Source organism: Cyprinodon tularosa, unplaced genomic scaffold (genome assembly GCF_016077235.1).
Source record: "Cyprinodon tularosa strain WSP-4 unplaced genomic scaffold, ASM1607723v1 ctg1398, whole genome shotgun sequence".
Classification (NCBI taxonomy): Eukaryota; Metazoa; Chordata; class Actinopteri; order Cyprinodontiformes; family Cyprinodontidae; genus Cyprinodon; species Cyprinodon tularosa.
The window spans coordinates 1-17990 of NW_024038219.1; the positions used below are offsets into that span (position 1 = coordinate 1).

Genomic DNA, 17990 nt, shown 5'->3' on the forward strand with positions numbered 1-17990 from the left:
TCATATCTTGAAACTAGCAATGTCAAAATAAGAGTCCCTAAACTAACTAAGGAAGTACAGTAAAATAACCACTACTTGTCAGACTAAAAGTCTGTAATGTCCATAGCCTTTTCTACAATTATAATTTTTTTGTTCTGTGAAGTTATAAGATACACTGATTGGTTTTAGCTTAGTGAGATATATTATATGTGCATTAGCTTAGTTTAGTGAGTCCCTCTTTTTTCCCCCCTTGGATTTTTTCTTTTTTCTACTTTTTTTTCTCCACGATTGAATACTTAGGAGGTTTCAGCATAGGCCGAAGCTAATTTGAGTAAATAGAAACAAAAGCTTTAAGTTGAGAATTTCATTAATTAAATGAGAAATGGTTTTCAAACCAATCTAACTCCACTGATAAAGGTAAGTACCTCCAGAAATTGATGAGGGGTTGCGCCATCAAACAATTGCTTAAAATATACGAAGCATTTGTGTCAACAATTCATCTAACATCACCATTCATGGATTTTGTCCCCCTAATCTTTGCAAAATCCTTTTAAAGAACCAAACTGGAAGGATTTTGACCAATCTTGAAGGTCAGCCCCATGCAATTGGATTAAAGTCCAAGCTTTAAATGCTCAAGAGCATTCATTTCAACTGCCTTCCACTCTTTTTTTTTAGCATTCCAGAGATGAACATGCTGCAGTGCTTTAGATCGTTTCCCTGCTGGGCAGAATGACCAAATTGTACTTGAGGTCACAAAGTAACCACCAGGCATTCTCCTTTAGGATTTTCTTGGAAATAAAATACATTTTATCATCAGTTTAAAAAAGAAAAATCATGAAGCACCAGATGATTGTAGAACCATCACATTGTCACCACAATTTTTTAAAGTCTGCATAATGATATATTCCTAAAATGCTGTTATATGCAAAGGTTTTTGCTATATTCTTTCTAATCAACTGAAATTTTCCAAAGAGGCTTTAAAACATTAACAGCACATCTTTAGTCAAATGAGAGACAGATCTGGTCATTCCATTTACTGTATCTGTCACGGCTCAGAACAGCAGAACCAGTACTTCAAAGCAAGACAGCCAGTGGGATTACTTTTATTAAGAACTTTGGATCTGCACTCACAGCAGCAAGGGTGTCTATTGCAGGAACCTCTGCAGAAAGGAAAGACGGGTTTTAAAAACCAAAAGGAGACCAGATCCGGGCAGATGAAGGAGGGCAGGATAATCCAGAGGGTGAAGCCAAAGCCGGTGTAAAGGACATGCTCAGGATTCAGAACCAGGAGACCAAAGTTCGAAGAGGTTCCAGAGCAAAATCCAGATAAGAAACCCATCCAAGTTCGTTAAGCAGGCAGAATCCAGCAGTAATCCAAAAACAGGTCAGGCAAACAGATCAGACGGGAACAGGCAACCTCAGTGGTTGAGAGGCAGGCCAGGATCAGGTAGTCAAAAACACTAAGGTAACACTGAATCACTCTCACCACATATTCGTGAATAATCTCCACTGATAACCGGAAGCGGGCAGGTTAAAACAGATCAGACAGGAACAGGAGGGCTCAGTGGTAGAGAGGCAGAAAAGGAAATCAGAAACACTAAGGTAATGCTGGACACACTCTCCTCACTGGCTCAAGAGAGATAATCTGTCCCTGATGACTGGATGCAAGCACCTTAAATAGAGGAAGGAGTAGGTGGATCAGAGTTAGAAAGGTGAATTAAATTCATAATTAAGCCAGTCAACAGTGCCATCATGACAGTATCAACAGAAGAAAATCAGAACTCAGGCTTTCTTTTTTGTTTTATAACAATAAAGCCAAGCTTTTAACAATGTTCTTTATCAGGTCCACTTCAGATAAACCTGCTAAACTCCTAAATTGTCCTTCTACTAAAGGTTAATCATTTTGTTCAGGTGAACTTACACTGATTCAAATAGCAAATTTAGCTGTTCATTTGGTAAAATAATTGAATCAAAAGACAAAATTATCATGGAAACTTTATTAGGCGTGAGCCTATTTTGGTCTATTTTGTCCTTTCTTGGCCAGTTTTTTTTTTAATACTTAGTTTTATTTCATAACTCACTGAAGTTTAGCTTTTATATCTTCTGACAGTCACCCAGGCATCAAAGTTTGGCTAAAATGGCTTAGAGCTTCATGCTTTTTATTGCTCCCAACAAACCAGTATTGTGAACAGACCATTTAATTGCTGTTTTAATGTTGTGTCTGATCCCAGCGCACACTTTAGATTGAAATAACTTAAACACAGTGGCCAAAACATTATCACACCCTCTTGATTAAACATACTATTTTTAACTTGACGAGTCAATTTAAGTTACCACAGCTTTATTTGGACAGACAGCCGTGTCCAGTGCTCATAAACTGTGCGTTACATTTACATTCCTTTCAGACCTCTGTTCCTCTGAACACTCCGCTGCACTCAGCTTACATTAACAAAGCTGCCTCGCACAAAATTACAGCAGTCTGACGATCTCACCAGAGAAATGTTTCATTGGAATGATCTGCTTGACATCACTTTTCAGCCCTTTTATCTGGAAATAATTTCTAAAACTTTCTAAATGTCAGAGCCAGAGCTTTTACACAGCGGGTGTTTAATGTTTTGCTAATAACATCCTTTCATTCATTAAACTTTCTTTTTAAGGTTAAGGAAATGCATCATTATTTTATTTTACAAGTTTACATTGAATGGGTAAAGTGAGTATATTTTGACTTAGATTAAGTTACACTTTTTTCATAGTACAGTATATAATCAATATTATTTTTCATTTTATTTTTCATTTTTTTTTATTATTTCATACTATATCTAATGTTAAAGGTGTCTATTCTAAAAATAATAAAAGTAAAAAAAAAACAACAACTGTGTTTTCATCTGCTCATCAGAAGCCCAAGGGGATACATTTAAGAAGACGGGGGTCTGCAAAAAGACTACATCCTACTGAATGCTTCCTACTGGTCTGCAAGGTACTGCTAAGCAGTATTGCCAGCTTTGATGAGGTTCCATTCAGTTGAGTTTTTTTTAACACCTTAGGCAGGGAAATATGCTTTGAGGCAGAATGCTGAAAGTTGGGCTGCTTTTTACAACATTAGGCACATTTTGTGTTTGTAAGTTTTAGGCTTTTAACATAAGATACAAGAAAGGCGGTCAGACAGATCTGTCAACCTTGTAGTGCTGTGTTTGTCTGCCTTAAGTTCAGGACAGGTGCAGTTATCCTACCTAATAATATGTTATCAACAACAACAACAATAATTTCTTCAGTTTTACTGAATGTTTGACACAACGGGGAAAGGGCAACAGGTCAATGCTAATGCTATTAGCATCCTTTGAAACATTACTATTAACTCCCGGGTGGACTGTGGTTTACCTTGAACAACATCCTCAAAACAACCCCCAAGCATTCCCCAGAAATTCAGTGAGGCTGCTCACTACTCCAACATACAGCTGTTCTGCGAGGGACCATCAATAAATATGCAAACTAACAGTGCTGACAAACAAAGTTGAATAATTTTCAATTATTGTGACCTGTTTACACAAAATGAATGTCAAAATATTATTTTAGACTATAAAGACAAGGCAAACTCCCTTTTGTCCAATTTTGATACATTTTCTATTTGATAAGATTGTCGCTTCAAAAGCTTCAAAATTTATACTTTTCTCAAACAGCTTTTAGGTTATGTGTGTGACACAAAACTAATGTCAAATCATTTTACTAGACCTGACAGACGATCTTGGCTTATTTATCACTACTGTGGCTACTAAACATATCATTCCAACTTTCATGTAAAGCCCTCTAGTTGGAGGGCTGAACATGAGGTGGAGGCTTGTGTGCAAACTTTGAGTCACACTTGGATTTATGAAGGAAGATGGCTTGGATTTATGTGTGAATATGGTTTTATAAATAGTTTTATACCATTTTCAAATGTTTGGCGTACAAACACTTTTAGTCTGTGTGTTTTATAAATGAGAACCGTGGACTTGGATTACAATGCACAAGTCCAGAGAAGTGTTACACACAGAGATCTCAACCACTGAGTCTGTGTTTTCTTGACATTCATCAGGAAAATGATGCTGTAATCTATATCAGAAACATAAAAAAAACAAATGGACTCAGGAACAGTTAATTTCCCAAAGCTATGTAAGCGATCGCCCCCACTGCCCCACTGCAGTCACCCACATTTCATCATACTTTCAAGTTGACACACTCACTTCTTCTCAGTGAACAACATCATATACACACGGAACACCCTTGCTTACGATCAAATAAAACCACCTGCCAATTTTATAATCAGTTTCAGCACAGCTGCACTTTATATAAGCACTAAATGCTACAAATCTATGTCTATATTGTCTTCCAAGGATGAAGGAGAAGGATGTTTAATATTTAATACTTTTGGTATGCCTTGAGGGCACTTTTTTAATTACATTTTTGGGGTCATCTCTAAGAATGCTAATTTTTCTCACATATGCATTCTTAGCAGGGGTCTGACAAAAATTAACTATAGGATACCCCCCACCCCCACTCCCAAAAAAAAAGGACAAGACATCTTAACTGGATTGAGAAAGAAGACAACCAGTAAGTTAAGATCCGGTATTTTCCATTTCATACTGTATATATCAAAGCATTAATATTGTGTTGGTGTGGGGGTAATTTCAATTTATCCATGAGTGCTCGTTGAAAGAGCTTAGTGTTTCCTACCCTAATATAATTCACAATCACAAATGATTCACAACGACAAGTCAACATTTTCCCTAGTTCACATAATCAATAAGGAGGAGCTCCTATCTGCTTGCTGGGTTCTCTTGTCTGTTCAACTCAAAATGAAAAACCTTAATTTTATCGAGTTAGTCAAGATGCTGTACGTAATGTGGAGCACCTAACAATGGCATTGGTGTCCATGGGTCGACAAGATCCTCCAGAGAGGCTTTAGATTTGGCGAGTATCAATGATTACTCCAGGAGCTGCAGCTGGATGATGGTCACCTCCAGCAGTATTTTCCACAGAATAAGGACATAACATGTGTCAAGGGATGAAATCTGCTGTGAGTTTTTGAATGAAAAGAGCTTAGTCTCCGCTGCGCTTCTTCACCTTGCTTCACAACCAGAGTCAGTCCCTGAGTAGTTAATGCAATGAAAATTGAGATAACATGTCATATTGTTGAAGTCGCTCTATTTGCAGATCCACTGCACAAATTGCAGTTTTGATTTGCTCCATTTGCCCAGTCAGTATCATTCATATCACTTGAAATGCTATCTTCACAATGCAGACTGTTAATTTGCTCCTGATTGTGGCTTTAAATAGGGAAACCATTCGCTCCATTCATTTCTGTTTACTGCAGTACATTTACGAAAATTTCCTGACCATATTCGTACATTTTTTCTCTATATCTGATTAAATCAATATCAATCATGAATCAGAATAAAAGAGAATGAGTGAATTAAACCTGTATGAGTGAAAAATCTGAAAAATACATATTGATCAAAACAAAAAAATGCGAACAGCAAAAATTATCCATTGCTGTTTATCTAATACTAATATATATATTGTATAGAAGCTATCTTTAAATGCCATTATCAAAGAGTTCTGCTAAAGGAAAAAGCACAATTTTGAAAGTAAACCATAGGAAAAGGTATGCATTAAACTTACCATTGAAGGCTGAGTGGAACCAGGCTGAACTTTTCCGCTTGCCTGTCCGAAGGCGATCCTTTTCCTCCTCATCCTGAGGAAGACGTAGATTCGGATATATACCAGCAGAGTGACGATGAACGGCAGGTAGAAAGACACCACGGAGGAGTATATCACAAAGTCAGGGTTTGAAATAGAGCACACCAAAGGATCATCTGTGGTAGAAAAACAGGGAAAGTGTCTGTGCATTACACAATTTGTCCAGAGAGTTTTAAGGCCTAGTTAAGCAAAAGTGTGATTTTCTGGTATCAAGAAGGTGGATAACACGGACACGTCAAATAAACGCAAGTTCAAAGAAGGCATCACCTATCCTGAAACAAAATATAAATGGTGTCAGTAAGATATGGCAGATTTTTTCTCCTTTTATACTCTTCACCGAAGTAAATCAGTCTACAGTCATCAGTGCATTTAGTGCGTAGTCACATTTTCCAACCCAGTTTGTAATGTTCCACTACCTCTGAACAGCTCTTCTTTAGGATTACTTTTTATTTATCTGCGTCCATCTTTGCAGCATCTTACACTTTCTTATCTGCCCCTGCTGAGGAAAAGCAACCAGACAGCATGATTCTGTCATCACAATTTTCCATTCATCTTGCTTTTTTCAGCTGTTATAGCATGCAGTTTTAGCAAAGTCTACAAAAACTCTGTTCACTTTGCCAAGTGTATGATAAATTTATCTCTCTTTAATCTACCTTCTGTAGAGCTCTCTAGTTGTGACTTTTGAGCTGCTTCCATATTTATGGGACGCCACAGCAGGTCATAACAACTTATTCAGTCTAGGCAAAGTTTTCACACTGGATTCCACTTCTGACATTTGAGATTCACACCCTGACATTACAGTCAGAGGCTTAGACCACTTTACCATGGGGATGGTAACTTGTGCAGAATAGTAACTGTTAGTTGTTTATCTTTTGTTTTGACCCTTCATGTACTTCGATATTAGGGAGCATCACAGCCCCAGGATCATGGGATCCCGCTTAAAGAGCTACAGGGCATCAGTTCCAGTAGACCTGTGACCTTGATTCTTTATGCTCTTTGATATTGTGCATATGAATGATTTAACAGTAATCCATCATGAATTCAAGATACGAATATGCAGCAGAGCATGTTATTGAATTAAAATTCCAGAGTTAAATCTCCACAAGGTGAGCTTATATAATTGTAATTTAAAGCAATTTGGCAATAAAGAAGGGCCGCCTCTTCAGCTTTTAAGTGAACAATATGTCTGGTCTCTGAAACTGGCTCCTATTTTTGATTTATATTATCAAGTCATTCAAGCTGTCAGTTACGCTGCTTTTTCTTCCAAGTTGTTAATTTTCATTGCATTGCACTCAAAGAAAGACAAAACGTCTGAGCCCTGATGTGAACCCACCAATCTAGCCATCCATCCAACACATAGCACCAAATGGCAAAGTTTCTGCAATCAGTACTTGTTTTATTATTTAATTATGATTACAGTGGGGAAAAGAAAATGCGTTTAATTGAAGCAGTCTGTTATTATGTCTGTCATTATTTTTAATTAAACAGTTGTGCACATTCACTTCTGCTTTTTGATAGGCACTTAAGATGCTGCCCAGTAATCTATTGTTTGGATGTGGGTTACTGTTGTAAGGATACTATCATGTTTGTCATCAAGGAAAATATGAGTGATTAAGAGTGTGTTTTATGTATAAATATAAATAACAAATAATAAAACATTTTCAAATAAAGAGTCTTAAAAGTTTGAAGCACATTAGTGAAGTAGCTTTTTAGAACCACTTTTTAATGCAAGTCATTTTTGTTGAATCTTTTTCATTTTTCTCTTAAACCTTTGTCTTCAAAGTCCCAAAGAATATATTTAGAATGAGCTTTATTTAAGAACTTCAACTTTTACTAAACAGTTTGTCAGGTGTGATCAAACCTTTCCATATGGATAAGTGAGCAGCTTGTAGCTAACGATGGAGCATTCTGAGGTTAAGGGTCCTGATGGACCCAGATGATAGGTGCTTTTAAACTGAACACTTTTCCTTCCCGGAGCAATTGATTTACATGTTATACCTATGGAGAAAGTGACTTAGGAGTGCAGCAAGGCAAAATGAGGAGAAGCTAAAAGAAGGATGCAATTCTAGCAAGGCAAATGTCATGTTTTTGATGACTCCCAATCTGCAGAATCTGTTAGTTCAATCTCTAACGTTATGCTCTCTCTGCTTTTTCTCATAGTAGCTTTGTCTCCTCTATTCCTGTTTGGCTGTGACGCCATCCTGGAGAGAAATATCAGCTGTACTACTGCCATCAACATCCTTGTTTATAGATGCTGGAGATCGGCCTGTTTTTCCAGTGTAGTCCTGTTTCTCTGACCGTGACTGGCTGGATGTGCTCTCTTCATCCTCTGACATGGGAGTTGGCTCGGAGCTCGTCTGCCTGGCTGTGTGTTTCCTGGACGGGGCCGCCTTTTACAGTTGCTTTTTGTATCTCTGCTTCTGTCTCCTTGAACCCCAGTCGGCCTCGGCAGATGGCCGCTCACACTGAGCCTGGTTCTACTGGAGGTTTCTTCCTGTTAAAAGGGAGTTTTTCCTCTCCACTGTCGCTACAAGCACGCTTAGTGTGAGGGATTGCATTTGAGTCAATGAGTCGATGCAATCAACTGGTTTTCCTTAGATAGAAAACTAGGAATCAATTTGACTGTATGATCTGGTAAACTGTAAAGTTCCTTGAGATGACATGTGTTGTGAATTTGCGCTATAGAAATAAACTGAATTCAATTGATTTGAATTTAGTGCCACCTCCTCCTCCAAGGATCGGAAGCCAGTGGATGAAGGTTAGGAGTAAAGAGGAAAATGTCACGCTGATATTGCTCACATTTACAGTGAAGATTTGTTTACTCCAAAGATCTGAATGGCTGTGTACATACATGTAGACACTAATCGGAAAGGCGATTGGCAAATCCACCTCTCTCTTTTGGAATGAAAATTCTTTGCAATTGGACTGAATTTAATTAGACAGAATTGTCAGTCTGACATGTTTACATGAAACATTTTTTGATCTAATCAGGCCTTTAATCCATGTTTTTGTCCATGTAAACGTAGCTAGTGGTTTAGGAGGGAGTATATTTTCCAAATGTTTGCAGAAAGAAACTCTTTTGGACAAGATTTGGACATCTCCACTCCAATTTGCTCCATTTTAGTCCTGACTGCATGTTACAGCTCATCAGCCTTCTAGAACATCAACACCCATTTCAAGCACTGTTCTGTATATAGTACTTTCCTCAGCTGACATCCTATAAACTCTAACAGGCTGCAACCCCGCAGCATGATGCTATCAGCACCTTCACTTATGAAGACAAGTGATTGTACTACATTTTATTTTACGGTATTAAATTTGAGAGGTTAAAAATAAACATACTTCAAAAAGGTTTGCATAAAAATTGTTGAAAACATGCCTTGTCTATTCTTTTTGCATTTCCATATGATACTTAACGTTGTATTATTCTTAGTTGGCTTAAAGACCCAAGAATGTATTGTCCAATTGAGTTTATAAGAGAGAAAAGGAGTACAGACAGTTTTGAAAGGTACCTTCAGCATCATTGAAGTGTTGTAATACACTGTCCTTCAGTACTTGTTCTACAAGAGAAAACATGTAATGTATAGCTATATTTTAAATGGCGTAATTGTTTGCCCTTTAATGTCAGCACTGAGAAAATTAGAAATTGTATTCTTTTTTTTCTTATGCGAAGGCTATTTCACCAGGAACTCAGATTGGGAAAAACCTTTTAGAGCCTGATCGTTTTTCCCTCTTTCCTTTACTCTACTTTCACTCATATCCTCAGCAACATTACATTAACATTGTAATAAACCTTGTCAGCAATATAAACATACAGCATTGTAACCTGCTATTTTAACACCATAAACATCGTCTGCAATCTTGTTTCGGAAATTGACAAAGGTCGGCACATTTTCACACAGGATAGACAATGTTTCACACTGGTCTGCAGCAATCCAGCCTCTGTTACAGGGGCCATAATCTAAAGCCTAAACAAATGACAGGCCAAAACTAACTTTTCAGCAAAGGTTATGGAAAAGGCAGTTTATGATTAAACTGTCAAGGATCCAGTTTTTTTTGTTGTCTTTTTTCTGTCTCACTGAGAAGGCAGGTTCATACTGAGTGTAGCTACACTGTAGCAGTTTTGCACATCTCTTCAGGCTCATCATTGGAGCTTAAGAGGAGCTGTCTGCAGGTCATTCCACACCTGAGTGTATATCCTAAGGTTACCTGGTTTCTATCCTGTAAAAGGATCAAGCCATCTAGCTCCCCTTCACCATAACAGTAAATATTTGGAAATCAGGCTCCATGACCGACGACCCCTAGGCTAATAATTTCCTCTTTTTTCATAAGACTTCTACCCTCCAAAGAACCTCTTCCCATCTGTGTTAGACAGCTACCCTGGACCCTGATTACTTCCTCCTCATCACCAGACAAACTATGTTATGTTATTTATTTGTCCTCCTTCCACTAGTGATGTCCTCTAGAACTGCAGAAGCAATTTTATACTTTAACATTGCATTCTAATTCAGATATTTATACACATGGGTTAGAAAACCACCTAACAGAAATTGACTTCTTAAAAAATGAACTGGCTCTAATTAATTTTCTGTCAGTTTTTCAAACAGGGCGCAATAAATTGGTAAAGATTAGAACTGCTGTCTGTTTGAACAGGAAATATCCTTGATTTGGTGTAACTAAATCTCAGTACAGAGACTAAGAGGCCAGTTGAAACTGTCTGGTACTGAACTAAACTAGTCTAGATCTTATATTGCAGAACTGTTGCAATTTAGTAATAAAAAAAAAATCTATTAATGGCCCTTTCTTGTAGAAATCCCCATCCTTCATTCTGGGACAACTTTGACCTGTTATCTGCATTCCCTGATTGGATTGACATACCATATATATGTAGCCTGGGTGCCAGTCCGAACTTAGTCCCGCCCACAAGGTTTGAGTTCGGGGAAGTTCGGTCTGGCTCTGCTCCATAGTAGCGCGAGTATTAAAGCCCACTGTCAGGCGATCCAATCAAATTGTCAGGGCGGGCTTTATACGATGATGGACAGATGATCAAGAGTAACGTTATCAACCACGTGACCAATGCGCGCTTGGGTGACAACAATAATGGCTGCCGCTGGAGAGTTTAGGTGAGTAGATTCTGCTATTAGGTCTGTTCTAGAAGATATCGACAGCAAATTAATTTTAAAAGAGGAACAGAGAAACGCGATCAAGTCTCATCTTCTTTTTTTTTTTTTTTTTTTTTTTTTTTAAGTAGAGCAGAAAAACAGAAGAAGAAGAAGGAAAAAGAAAAAAACAGGACAAAAGATGAAAGAAAGAGGAGATAGGAAGGAGACAATGACAAAACATTTTCAGTCTGCTTCAACACCTGTAATGAGATGGAGAAAAAAAAAAAAAAAAAAAAAAAAAAAAAAAAGAACAGCACAACCAAAAAACATGGTACGAGATATACAATAAAGCAAACACCTTGAAACTATCACTAAAGTAATATTATTAAGTCTGACATGTACTCTGTGTTACCTGAAGATATGAATGTGGGGTTTCTGTTTGGAAGTGAATCTCTAAGTACCTGAAGCCTAGCACCTGTAGTTGTTTGTGAGGGTGAACTTGTGCATGTAAAGTTTTAACCATAGAAAAAAATGCTCAATAGTGGTTGTGGAGAGCCGGAGAGGCACACCCCCCAGAGCACTGAGTCCAGCGCCGGGAGACCCAAAGCCCCAGGCGCCCAAGGGGACCCCAGAAGCGAAGGCACCAAGGCGGGGCCAGCCCCGGAAATCAGACCCCACCAAGGCAGGAGGAGAGACAGCCACGAGGAAGCCCCCCAGCCACCGCCATGCCGGCGCCCCGGGGAGCCGCGGGGACGAGTCTGCGGGCCCCGCCGGCAGCCGGCCACCCCGAAGTAGGGCCGGGCGCCGAACACCAGCCCCCCCACGGCGCCGACCGAAACGCCCCAGCCCCACAGAGCACCGAAACACGCCCCGCCCCCCCGCACCAAGCCCCGGCGACCGGCCGCAACACCCACCGCGACCGCACCACCAAGGAAAACACTAAGGCGGCCCCGCCCCCGGCCGGGGCCCATGCGCATCCGCCGCGAACCGGCCACGAGCGCCGCGGGACCCCCCCCAAAACGCCCCCCCCGGCCAAAAGCGCAGCCCCACCCCACCAAGACCGATGCCAACAGCGCGCAACGAAACACACCGCGCACAGAATCAGCCCGAGAGCAGAAAAGCCGCCCGGCGCAAAACCGCAAGAGGAGCAGACCGCAGCCGGCGCAACCACCCCCCCCAGCAGCCCGAGGGGCAGCACAAAGCCAGAGCGGAGCGAACCGCGCCGCCCCCCCACCGGACGATGCCAAAGCAGCCCAGCCACGTCCGCCACACCCCCCGCAGCCCGCACCAGGCCCCGACACGCGGCCAGAGCAGCTCCGCCGCCCCGGCCCCCCACCACGCGCCGGTCATAGCCACCCCAGGCCCCCACCCGCCCCGCAGCCCCACCCGCCGCAATCAGTGGGAACAGAGCAGCCCCGCCATGCCTCCAGGAGGGAAAACCCACCCGAATACCCAGCCAGCGCAGCCAGCCCGCCCAGACCGGGCCCCCAACACTACCCCCGCCGGAGCCGCCCGGACCCCCACACACCAGCGGCGCGCCGCCAGCAGGACCCCCACCCAGCAGGCCCGCCTGCCCCCCGAGAAAACAGACATGCCAAACCCCCCAAAGAAATAAAGAGAAAAAAAAAAAAAAAAAAAAAAAAAAAAAAAAGGGGCCCCCACAATGCGACAGCGGACACCAGACACCGACCCGCCCGCAACCGCTCCCCCCCACCGAGGAAGAGAAAAAAAAAAAATAAATAAATAACAAATAAATAGGTAAATAAATAAATTAATTAATAATTACAATTAAAATAAATAGGCAAGAGGAGAAGTGCGAGCGGAAAAACCGGAGCCCAAAACAGGACCCAGTCTCATCTTCTTATTCTAGGCGTGAAACTGCACGCTTTGATTTTTGTGGACAACAACTATGCCTCGCTTAAGATACGTCACGCACTCCGTTGCTCTTATTGGTTGTAGGTCTATCCAATTGAGTGCAGAGGCATTTTTTTTCCTGGTTCGTTCAAAACACGCCCCATAATCACAGCTCTATGGAGCAGTATCAGACTCATATTCTGACTAGAATTGAGTCGGACTACGTCAGGCTAATATATATGCTGGTGATAAAGTAAATACCTCTAATTTACCAAATCACTCCAATATATTTATTTTTTCAAACAAAAATAATGACTACAAAAACAGGAGACCGAATAGGTTGGTTTCAGTTTGGAGAGAAATGCATCATATCAGGTCCTTTGTCAAATAATGGCTTTTAGTCCCTTTGTAAAGAGATCATTTCCAAATTGGCCTGAAAGGGTTATAATCGGGGGATTAAATTTAATTTTAAAGTTGCTTATCAGGTCTGTGCTTTCAGGACCAGCAGACCCTAAAAACTTCTGTCAGTCAATGAGCCTGATAAACTCTGTGCAGAGAGACATACTTCCCTCCATGCTTCTTTTCTTTACAGTTCGATGTTTTGCAGTTCTTGTTGTTTTTACATCTCTTTGCAGGTGGTGAAGCAGACTGGAGATGTTTTATCATTATCTCCCTTTTATCTACTCTTTCTTTCATCTTTTCCCCTTTTTTTGTTTTTCATTTCCTGTACTACGTACATTGCAGTGTCCATATAATCTGTAATATTCCCTGCATTAATTATAACAAAGCAATTTATATGCATAAATCAAGTAGAACACTATGGCGATAGCAGTACTGCTCCTCTTGTGAAAGTTAAATCTGTTGGGCTCTTTTTGGCATCAAGACAATTATTCTTATTGCCACATTGCCATATGGAACACTGTAAAAAATAATACAAAATAAAGATGTTTTGCAGTTCTACTACCCATGTGATGCATGAAGTTAAATTAGGTTAAGCATACAGCACGGCAAATCACATACTTTGATGTTTTCAGCTAGGACCTGCTGACTGTGGTTGGATTGTACTTCCACACAACAGATGTCATACGAACCAAGACAATGGATGTTAATAAGAAAATAAATCTTGTCTTTTAGATTATTGTCACTACATAAAGGAAAATAAATGATTGATCCTTGCTCTGTTGCCTAATAGTAAGGAAATAGAAACATTACTAGTTCTGGGATTTATGATTGGGATCAACTAATGTGAACCTTTTTGTTCATCCAGAACATGTTCCCTTTTTTACTCTGTGTACAGTAAAGGGAACGTGTGAGGCAGCATTTAGCTCTGAGATGTGCAGAAACTACGTCAGTACATCGGGAATTATAATATTATTATTAATTGTAGTTTTCTGACTTAGTTTAAAATGTATTCAGTTAATTTCACTTAAATTTAATTTCAATTTTTTAAAGTTTTACCTTCATTTGAGCATTATTCTTGGTTTTTAATGTAATGTTTACTTTTAGTTAGCTTCCTTCAAGGTACACTGAATTACATTGCTTATGGATAGTGCTATGAAAAAATAACTTGCTTTAGTTTGTGCAAAAAAGTCTAGTTTTTGTGTCATGCCTCCTGCTACCTTTAAACAACAAGCAGTCTCATTTTAAACCCTCTTGTGCTTCAGTGCTGTTTGTTACAATGGCACAGCTGAACTTGAAAGCATACGTAGAATATGGTTGTTACCTGTGGTGTTAAAGCCAAACAGCAAGGGACAAGAGACTGCGAAAGCAAGGACCCACACTGTAGCAATCATGGCAAAGACTCTTTTCCTCGACCGATGAGTTGTGTTGTACAAGACTGGCATTACCACTGCTGTGTACCTGGGTACAAAAACACACGCAGGGGAAAAAGTTTGAGCTTACAGGGAGAAAAGATTGTCACATTCAGGTACAGGACTATAAAGGACAGAAGAGAGTAAAAATACCTATCCCCCTTTCAAAAAAAAATGTTGGTCTTTGGGATCCTTTGAAATATGCGGAGAGAAAGCTGTAGATAATATAAAGACCAAAACCTAGACTCTACAGGGACTCCGGTTTAATAATTAATCAGTGTGCTATATATGCCACAAGTGCATAAGGAGCACTGGGTAATAGCAAAATAGGGAGAGAAAAAAAATTTGATTACGCTATAAAAAATTGCAATTGTATTGGAGCTCAACCTCAAGTTGGTGCAGCATTGTGTTGTTTAGAGCCAGATGACTGCCAATGTTATTTATTCTCAAATGATTACTCTGAACCTGCTCTGAGTAGAAAATGGAAAGTTAAGCCCACATTGGCACCAACTCTTTGTTCATTCTTTTACTACCCTTGTTGCCAAGGTTTCGCCAGGTTAAAAGGTGTTTGGTTAATTGCAAAGCACAAGGCTTATGATTTATTTTACAATAAGTGGTTCTACTCTAAGACAGAAATCTCTTTTGCTCTAAATTAACTTCACCTCTGACTGGATCCAATAATAATCAAAATTGTTGTGTGTATTTCTTTCTGTCTAACAGTCTCACAGTATCTATTGTTATAAACATATTAATATACAACAGGGTTTTTAAGGTATTACTTATGACCAGTGGCAACAAATGCTCCTAATGACACAAAACTGCACAATTATGCTATGGGAGCAAGATTGACTCACACAATAATCAATCACAGAAAATTGTCCCAAATAATCACACCTCTCTGGTGTAAATTAACTGGTTGTAAAAGGTGAGAGGGTGTCTAACAATACACAATTACACAAACAAAAAGCAAAAAGAAAAATTCTCCAGCTAATCTGTGTTGGTGATTAATACCTTGATAAAACAGTTAATTTCCCCTCTATTTCTATTCTATTTCTATTTGTTAAATCTGTCTGTCATTGACTTTAGGAAACCTGCCCAATGAGAGAAAAGGAGAGGAAGGTTTGAGACTACATGATTACTGACATACGAACAGCTTAAGTAAAGGATTTGCCTTTAGGCCTACCCATATTCTACTTTGAGTAAGTGCCATGATGCCTAACTTCAAAAGCCAATCGTATTTTGAAAAAGAAGGTTATATAACAGCATGCATGATTCTATCTAAACGTACCAATCTCTATATTTATTATTTTCGTTTTAAGGCTTTTTTTCTTCTTGTACTCAGGGTGGATAAAAGTAGCTCTGCACACTAAGCTGAGAGAGGGTACACCGTATAACCAACATGTAAGGATTTAGAAAAAGAAATAAAAAAAATTTGTAAATTTGTGCAAGTTGTAATGCATTGCTGGTAGTCCTAATCAATTTACAAAACAAGCTCGAATATAAACTGCACCTCGAGGAATACTAAAATAAATGCCACTTAGGAGGTTGCTAATTTTTTCAACCACCAGCAAGCTCCTGATATAACCCTGGATACATATTTGAAGAGTGTTCTAATTAAAAATAGTGGAGTTCATTTGAATATTTCAGTTTTCTGGGACATATCACACTTTTAAATTTACTTAAAAAACTTTTCTACATAGTTAAGGTCAAGTCTATTCCTTTGACTTAATGTTAGCATGTTTAATTTAATCCAAAAACAGAGGTATAAAAAGTATAGTCCAAAGAAAAAGTTGAAAAAGCCTTCAGAAAGCCTGAGGAGGTTTTTGATGAAGGATACTTTAAAATATTCCATTAGATTTTTAACATGGAAGCAAATTCAAAAGAAATCTCATACATTTTAGAAATGGGAATATTTGTCTTTAAAGCAGAAAGTTTTTAAACTGTAAAGTAAAAAAATGCAATAAAACTTTGTAGTAAATTAGGAGAACTTTTAGGGATTTTCTAATTAGAATTAGCTTATTTGATTGCTGAACCTCCTTTGAAACATTATTATAGAAAAAAACAAACTATGACCACTTTAATTTATGTATTTCTAAGCATTGCTGGGTAGATAAAACCATGCATACTTAACAGTCACTGCTGTACGCAGTTATCAAGAGCGGGAATATCATTATATTCAATGGGTTTTTAATTATGAGAAAACCAATCCCCTTTTTGTAGCCATTAGATGGTAAAAGACCAAAGCGCTTTACATTACATTCAGTCATTCACCTTTTGTGGATTAGTTAAATCCACAAAAGGACAAACTCCTGCATCCATCGTCAATGTTGCCCCAGACATGAGCAAAGTCGTAGGATCATTCTGGCTGGATATTTGAGGACTTTTTGATCAGTTACATACCTGATTACGCAAGGATTTTAAGCATTAGGGCTGGGTATTTTCGCCAAAGTCCTGAATTGATTAGATTTTGATACATACAGTTCTAAATCGATTAATTTCGATTCGATCGCTTTTTACAATAATGAAAGTTGTTCAACTGTGTTTCAAAATAATCACGTGTTTTATTTTCTTCCTGTCATATTAAACACAAAGTGCAAACTTGTAAATCGGACAGTTTAAACTTGAGATGTGAACAAACTGTCTCATAAGTGCAAACTTGTTTGTGAAAAGTAAAAAAGTGAAGCCTCATTCAAGCAGCAGATGTGACACAGTGGGGACACAGCAGACATGCATGGCTGCATTATCTCCACTGTGCAAACCACATGTGCAGCGTTGTCTGAAACAACTACAGGGTGTTTTCTGGTCAGCCCCCATTTGTTAATCACTTCAGTCAACCTATTGGCTATATTTGTAGCTGTCTGGCTTGAAGTCATCTTGAGTGCATCTTGAGTGCATCTTTCCTGCTCACGCGCGTCACTATAAAACAAATCGATCTCATTTCCTAGACATCGATTTAACAAAAATGTAAAGGAATCGATTCAAAATCGATTAAATCGATTTTTTTACCCAGCCCTATTAAGCATACTCTTTTTTTCAAAACATTTTTCAAAACCTTTTTTATTTGAATTTTGTTATTTGTCCAATTAAAACATCCAATTTTGTCTCAACCATCTGACCAACAAGTTGCCACCTTTAGGTGAAAGATTTTAATATTCACTACTGAAAACAATCAAATGTAAAACTGATCATAAACTGGAAGATGCTCAAACAATACTGTCACCGTCCACTAAGAGGTAGGTTGTATGTAAGATTTTAATCCTGATTCGCATTTCCCTTTGGGAAAAGGTTTTATTGATATTGATATCAGATGAGATAAAGTCTGAGCTGTTTTACACAAGGTAACAAAAAGGATGTCTGGAGACATTAGAGTAAGGCTTTAAAACCATTCATAACATTCATAACTGGGAGCTCCTTTGATGCATAAGATGCGTAGAATAATGTAGAACATCTACATTCTTTTAACTTTACTTAAAGCCAGCAGCTAAATGTGTCATAATCCTGGTTTGTT

General features: G+C 39.0%; 1 protein-coding gene across 1 annotated transcript in view; it reads right to left on the minus strand.

Annotated features, from left to right (window-relative positions):
* Window positions 1-5637: 5637 nt before the first annotated feature.
* LOC119778832 (D(3) dopamine receptor-like) overlaps window positions 5638-17990 on the minus strand; it is a gene marked incomplete at its 3' end in the record, with an annotated part of 37780 nt that continues 25427 nt past the window's right edge. Inside the window, exons 4-5 of the mRNA XM_038278219.1 lie at window positions 14395-14531; window positions 5638-5831 (exon numbers count right to left, since the gene is read on the minus strand). Coding sequence (XP_038134147.1) covers window positions 5638-5831; window positions 14395-14531 — 331 coding nt within the window. The remainder of the gene's footprint in view (window positions 5832-14394; window positions 14532-17990) is intronic.